General features: G+C 38.4%; 1 protein-coding gene and 1 long non-coding RNA gene across 2 annotated transcripts in view; both read right to left on the bottom strand.

Annotated features, from left to right (window-relative positions):
• The window catches only part of LOC110280189 (uncharacterized), a 3488-nt gene extending 674 nt beyond the window's left edge, over positions 1-2814 (bottom strand). Inside the window, exons 1-3 of the mRNA XM_052259944.1 lie at positions 1932-2814; positions 1767-1860; positions 1529-1655 (exon numbers count right to left, since the gene is read on the bottom strand). Coding sequence (XP_052115904.1) covers positions 1647-1655; positions 1767-1860; positions 1932-2443 — 615 coding nt within the window. The 5' untranslated portion in view covers positions 2444-2814 and the 3' untranslated portion in view covers positions 1529-1646. The remainder of the gene's footprint in view (positions 1-1528; positions 1656-1766; positions 1861-1931) is intronic.
• A 2805-nt stretch (positions 2815-5619) lies between these two features.
• The window catches only part of LOC107485456 (uncharacterized), a 6205-nt gene continuing 4172 nt past the window's right edge, over positions 5620-7652 (bottom strand). Inside the window, exon 5 of the long non-coding RNA XR_008008344.1 lies at positions 5620-6448. This is a non-coding gene — a long non-coding RNA (uncharacterized LOC107485456). The remainder of the gene's footprint in view (positions 6449-7652) is intronic.

Consider the following 7652-nt stretch of genomic DNA (forward strand, 5'->3'; position numbering starts at 1 on the left):
CTGGTAGCTAACCATGGACAGAAACACCCATCGCGGAGCAAGTAGGTTTGAGCTACAACCCCATTGCTACTACCCGGTCAACCCACAGCCAGTGGAATAATCACTACTGCAGCTACTACCCAGGCGGGCATTTAACAGCTCAACTTGGAGCGAGTGGAATCACCACTACTACCGCTACTACCCAGGCGTCACAGTCTCTGACCTGGAGCAAGTGGGACGAACCACAACCCTTGCTACTACCCAGGTATCTCAAGCATATATTCATTCACAGGCTCATAAGCCAAATTTACTAAAAGTGAGTTCCCTGTTTAAAACAAAGCCACTCTCGCCATTCTCTTTCCAAAACTTCCAAAACCATGGAAAGTTAAGGATTTATTTCAAAGTACTCAAAACCACCCATCCAACAATGGGATTTTATAACAAAAGCTTCTCGACAGAGTCCCAAGTCTTTAGGGAAGGTCAACTTATATCAATTCCTTAAAATTCATTGAAACTTTTAAAATCATGGATTCTCGGTTCAAGTAAATAAAACTGAATTTATTATGAAATCGATCCATACAAAATCACAAGTTCCAACCCGGTCCAAAAATCAACTCATTTGAAACGGAACCGGTTCATTTAAATCAAACCGCTTTCAGATTTCTTTTTGGAACCCATTTTTCCAACTTTTTCAAAATGCCTCAAACTTGATTACTCAATCAAAAGTCTAGGTTCCTTTAAAAATCACTAAAAACTCATTTTTATATTGAAATCAATATTATAGCTTTATTCTTCCCTTCAGTGATTCAAATGGTAAAAATAGTTGTTCAGTTCTAAATAAGCCGAACTCAACGTACAAGGTTCATTAAATAAATTAAGCTTGAAAACATAAATATCCTCTTAATAAATCAAATAATACAATCTCTCAATCCAACCCTTTTTAAATAACCTTTCAAACAAGACTAAGATTTTATAGAAATTTCGGCAGCACCTCCCCTAAAAGTTGGACTTTTGCCACCCGGTTCGGATCCCAACTAAACCGTTCCTCATTCCTTTTCAACAACAAAAAAACAGAACTCGATTCAAAGCAGGCTAAATCCAACAATCGCCTCAGTGGCGTATCTCAAGGATACCATTTCAAAATCAACTCAATATTAACCGATTTAACTCATTTCCAAAGCTTTAAAGAAACGGTTCAGTCACAATTCATTTGTCCAAAACCAAGTCAATTAAAGTAAACCAGACTGAATTCAAAAGTGCGTTCTACTTTCTTATCCAGAAAATAAACTCAACTCAAATCAATTCACAACGGATTAAACCCGATTTCAAAGCTTTAAAAGAATCAACTTCAAAAGCATCTCGTTTCACAAAACCACACAACAATCCATTCATCAAAACCAAATAATAATCCGTTCAACATATAATTACATTCATCCAGGATAATCAACATCACATAAGGCTTATACAATCACCAAATACATTATCTCACATCAGTATCCATATGTAATAATTCCAATAATAAACTATAGTTTTCGGAAAGCGCCCCTACCTCAAAACGCAAATCCATAGCCCACACGCGTCACAGAATCCTTTCCGCCTCGGCCTGAGATCAACAATCAAAATCCCGGCAGCCAAAACCTCGGTTCCAAGCCACTTTCGCAACAGTCTCAATAACTCTAATCACAACATACAACAATCGAACTCAACCGTATAGCAATTAATGCCACAAACCTCAGCGTATGATAACAGAACAGTAACCAAAAGACTTTCAAACCGAAAACACTTACCGAACCGAAGGAGGAACGGCTGAACCGAAACAGCGGTGATCTCCGAACCGGTTCGGCGGCAACCCAGCAGTCAGCCCCAAGCAGCAGCGGCGATCTAAACCACACGCAGCAACGATGAAGTTCCAGGAAACTCAACAGAAGGGAAACTCAACTTAAAAGCCTTACCGGCAGTGGAGCTCGGTGGCGGCAGCGGCGTTCCCGGCGGTTGAGGCTCGGCCAGAAGCTCCGGCGGCCAGAACAGCGGCACGACTTCTCCCCCTTTCGGCAGCAACAACAGTGGTGTACGGCACCGACGTGCAGAGCGATGACAACGACCCCCCACTCACGGTAGCGGTGGTGACAGCGGCGGCTTCACCCTCCCGCGTGCGCCTTTCTCCCTCCCAGCGGCGCTCAGTCTCACGGCAGACCAGGGAAGCAGAAACGGAGCTCCATCGTGCTTCTCGTTCGGAGCTGGCAAGGATGACGGCGCGGTGACCCCGCCGCCAACTGGGCACAGCTCGCAGCTCCGTGGGTGACGGCGACGCGGTGAGTTTCTCTTCTTCTCTCCTCTGTGCGACACGACTTTGACTGCGGACTCCAAGGCGGCGCGGTAAGATGGGACGACAGCGTTGAGCAGGACGGCGATGGCGCGATTGGGTACCTCGCGGCGAGGCATGGCATGGTGGCGGCGGTAACATGGCACTGCGGACAGCTCCCCCTCCAGCTCGACGGCGACGAGATGCGCCTCCTTCTCTCCCCCTCCTACTGGCTCACTGTTTTTTTTCTTTCCGGGAAAAGGAAACTTTGTGAGTTGCCGATGGTGAAAAGAAATGGGGTGACGGCTACAGGGTTTTCGAATTTGTGAGTTTGCTGAGGGTGAAAAGGGGGAACCGGGTTATGGGTTAGGGTTTTAGGGTTAGGGTTTCTCTTTCAAAAATTAGGGTTAGGGGCATTTTAGTAATTTCAGATAAAATTGGAAATAATATAGTAATTGAAACCCAATGTAAATCCAACACTAATAGTATATGGAAAAATACAATTTGCTCATCAATTTTTACAAATTATTTTCAATAAAATACCCAAATCAAATAATTAGAAATAATATACTTAATTTCTCTATTTTCCAAAATAGCAATAGTAATATTTAAAATATTAATTATTTAATCCAAATCATTTAAAATCCTTATTATTTCATAACTGCCAACTTTATAATTCAAATATAGAAAATAATCCAATAATTATAAAATTGGATAATAATCATAACTCATCTCAAATCCAATAAATCAAAACTTGCCTTAGTTATCTTTAATAAAATAATTTCTAAAATTAAGGCTACAAATAACCATATAATTTGAGACTTGATCATAATTAGACTTTTCAAAGGTTTTGGGCCATACATTCTACTCACCTTATAAAAATTTTTGCCCTCGAAAATTGATACAAAACGAAAGAAATTTCATAACAGTTCACCCTTGAACACATTTATGGAAGAAGCAAAAATATCTCAACGTATGATGATCATATGCATAAAGATACAAAGGTAGGAGTATGGCTGCAAAGCGAACATTACAATGTAGGCTCAATGCAAAAGGTGACATGGGTCAAACATGTGATAGTAAGGCAAGGCATTGAAGGTTATAAAACATGATGAGGTTACAACGACGTGCTCAACATCCGCACACTACTCTCATCTCAACCTCAAAGCTTCAACCTTCCAACTCCATCAATCACTTACAATCCCCATATCCGATTATAAGCCTAACGATCGCAAACCCGTTCGCAAGGAACAAAACACCCACAACTCATAACGTTGTACACCTACCGTTTCACCTTCCATATACACCTATCACGTCTTAAAGAACTAACGCATCACGTTATGTATACGTCTACAAGTCGCACGTGATATCAAAATAATTCTCGAGCTTACTCAGAAGGATACAAGATTTAGAAAGGAGAGTCAAATGTCAAGGATAGTACTCATAGATTTGAAAGAATATATCCAATTCCAGATAAACAAGGATGCTCAAGCAAAGAAGTTTGCTAGAAATAAATCAATTGACAACTTCAAAGATAACCCTTGGATCAAAGGAAATCAATAGGATCAATAAGCAGAAAATCAGCGCATTAGTCTGAAACAATTTCACACTGAGTCGAAGAAGTATGAGGTTTATAAAAAAGAATATCTCAGACCCAAGACAAGGCTCATAGAACTCAAGAGCACGATTAAAAATACTCCCGGATACATTGTTCGTAAAAGAATCGAAAACTTGGGGAAAAATTATTTCGCAGTCTAAAAGAAAAGTTAAACAACAAGTATCCTTCAAGAGAGTAACAAAAGCATCAACGTGGCTTTGCTCTAAATCAATTTCACGATGAAGTAGATTATGTAGAGTTTTAAAAACAAAATGCACACAAGTTTGGCTAAGAGCCAAAATATTTCCTCAAATATGTTAAAAAGATAATTAGGTGCACAACTTAACCAAAAGCAATCATAAAACTCGGAAGAGAAATCAAATGCTTGTTCAAAAATTCCCAAGGTCTATATTCAAACAAGCGTGTATAACCTTTATAGCAAGGACGAAAGGGGAAGTTAAATTCTCTTTAGAAAAGAAACTCCGAGGTAAAATTTTGCTTACAATCTGGTAAGGAAACAAGCGGTGCGTTACAAACGAACATATTTCCATTAAACAAGGAAACTTTTCAAAACCTCAGTTAAAATAGTGCATGTCAACTTTAAAACAATTTTGTCAAAAATTGAACAATGGTTTCAATCTCAATCAAGCAACAGAAAATAAATTCCGTTTAGAATTTCTTCAAAGAAAATTCAAAACTTCTTTAAAAGTTCAAAACAAGACTCCAAAGTGTTCTTGAAATCACCATCTCAGAAGAACATTCAAGAAGATTAGAATGTGCTTAAAAGGAGTCAAGCCATAAAAGAAAGAATCTTAAATCAAAATAGTTAAAATAAGATCCACTAGGTGTGAGACATCAGACCAGCTTTCAATTGATTCAAAAGAATACAAAAATCATAGGAAAAGACAACTCGATTATTAGTAACTTCTCAAGGATAAATCTTTGACTAAAAACTCTTGTAAAGACAATGAGAGGATAAACGATGCACTATTTTGAAACGAATCAAACTAACTCACATAAGAATGTGATTCACAAAATTGGAAAAACCAAAATCAATGGTAATGTTCACAAATTGTAAAAAGATTAGTTAAAAATAAGGTCAAGTATGACATTCATAGAGATGGAAGGTTTAATAGAGAATTTAGTCCGTTCATAGGAAGAAAGCTATGAGTCCAACACTTTCAAAAAGAACAATAATGGCATAAACCATGTAGTATGCTAAATCAAACTTTATCCAAAATAAGTTAAGTAAAGCTTATCAAACGAAACTCAACCGAGACAAAAGTAAAAAAAATCCTCTCTTTTCAAAATTTGAAAATTACCCAAATACATAATCAAATGAACTTGTGCATTGGAACTATAGTAAAATTACTAGAAAGTCAAATTGTAATTTAAAGTAAATGCAGTTCCATAAACCAGTAAAAATACAGCCGAGGTATAAAAGATAGATAGTTGCTAAACAGTATGAGTAATCTTCAAAATTTCATGTATAGATAAGTATATATCTATTAAATAGCAATTTTTCATAAAATCTCAAAATTGGTTGTGCTCACTGTCAAATAAGAGAAAAACTGAATCAACAATTTCTCTAATAATGGACTCGGAATCCCGGAGTTAAAATGCACAGCGCATTAAGACAAGTTCAAAGCTATATCAAAGAATACATGAATCAAGAAGAACTCAAATAGAGGAAGATAGATGCAACAAGGATTTTAAATAAGCATATGCACTTAAGATCAACAAGAATGCATATGAATAGAGAAACAGAGTGGAAACATCAAATTACTTTTCAAGAGGAGTAGCAACAAGAACTTCAAGTTAGGATATGAAAGAACAGGTCGACTCGAACAAAATCCAAGATACACAACTGAATAGCCTCGAGAAATAGTTTCTAACGTTCCCAAAACCCGCGATTCACTTTACTCAACTCGTATGTCATCTATGATAACCCATTAGTGCTTTCATATACAAAATTCACTAGTATTAACCTGGCCAAACTTAATACCAAGAATTATGCAATGCAAGACTAACAGCGTTAATCAATAGATCGTCACGTGCGTAAAGCTCTAATTCTCGTCATCCGACAAGACCTAGTACATGACAAATGCTCAGAGTATGCAATTGAAGCATAGTTGGTCCATTCCTCAGGCTCTACAGGAAGGACTGCTCTGATACTATAATGTAACACCCTAACTACCAAAGGTCACGCTTCCGGCTGCGCAACTCTGATAGCTCGGACATTACGACGACACTTACACTATTTAATACTAAAATATGAGCCTATTTAAATCTTTTTACCGCAAAGCCGCATCTCAAAATACTTTCCTTCGACAAAGTACATCCATAGATACCATACCACTTACAAAACTCATCAACAGTACATCCATATATATATACACATATATATATATATATATATATAATATTACAAGCATGAACCAATACAATTCCTATCCCTCTTACAGAATATCTCAAGAAAAAGGCGAGGGTACAATATATAATAATCTAAAGCAATGCAGAACATCTCAAAAACAATTAAATAAACTCTTCGTGACTTCTGCGCCCACATCCTGAAAGGGGAAAAATGTAAGGGGGTGAGAACATCATCCTCGAAAGGATTCTCAGTAGACGGTTTTTTGGGAATTACTGTAATAGGATACGTGAAGATAACCGCACCAGTGATTAATAACCGTCTTATGCCTCTTTTCAAAAACAACATTTTACAATAAAAGTAAAGTCAGAAATCTTTTCTGAAAGAGGAACCATTCAATTCTCAAAAACTCAAAAGCCTTTCAAAATGGTTTATCTATACTGAACCAAAGTAGCCTTTCATATTTTATTCCAAACCAGAAACACAACCGAAATCAACCATCGGTTCATCTCATTCCATCCACGGCCCTAGGCCCAAACAATCCAATCTAGCAACCAATCACCACAAACCAACAGAGTCCCAGTTGCAAACACAGATAGGAAGTTCAAGCACAAACAAACAGTTACAGTAAGTAGAACAAGTAGCAGGTAATCACAAGTAATCACATAGGCAAACCAAGTACAATATGCACACCCAAACAATGTCACATAGATGCATATGATGCATGCCTGTCCTAGTGGCTGATGATATCATCTGTCGGTTATATAGTCAACCCGACACATCCTGGTAGCTAACCATGGACAGAAACACCCATCGCGGAGCAAGTAGGTTTGAGCTACAACCCCATTGCTACTACCCGCTCAACCCACAGCCAGTGGAATAACCACTACTGCGGCTACTACCCAGGCGGGCATTTAACAGCTCAACCTGGAGCGAGTGGAATCACCACTACTACCGCTACTACCCAGGCGTCACAGTCTCTGACCTGGAGCAAGTGGGACGAACCACAACCCTTTCTACTACCCAGGTATCTCAAGCATATATTCATTCAGTCCCAGCCATGGATCAACATCCATCTCAGCCATCCGGCTTAAATTCATAATTCATAGTCAGCCATACGGCCCATAACTCATTCGGCAATCAGCCATAAGTCAATATCATACACAGCCATTCCGGCCCGTAACAAACAGCACTTCCACCATTCAACATCATCGAATTTATAAAACCGACATTTAAGCCATAAATCATTTTTCTCAAGCCATTTCACTTTGAAATCAAATTTCAAGGCATTTAAGCCATAAATCACTTTTCTCGAGCCATTTCGCTTTGAAATCAAATTTCAACTCTTTTCAGCCTTGGCTTTAAAGATCTCATTTCTCAAATCATCTCAGGCTCATAAGCCA

Source organism: Arachis duranensis, chromosome 4 (assembly GCF_000817695.3).
Source record: "Arachis duranensis cultivar V14167 chromosome 4, aradu.V14167.gnm2.J7QH, whole genome shotgun sequence".
In the NCBI taxonomy this organism is placed as follows: Eukaryota; Viridiplantae; Streptophyta; class Magnoliopsida; order Fabales; family Fabaceae; genus Arachis; species Arachis duranensis.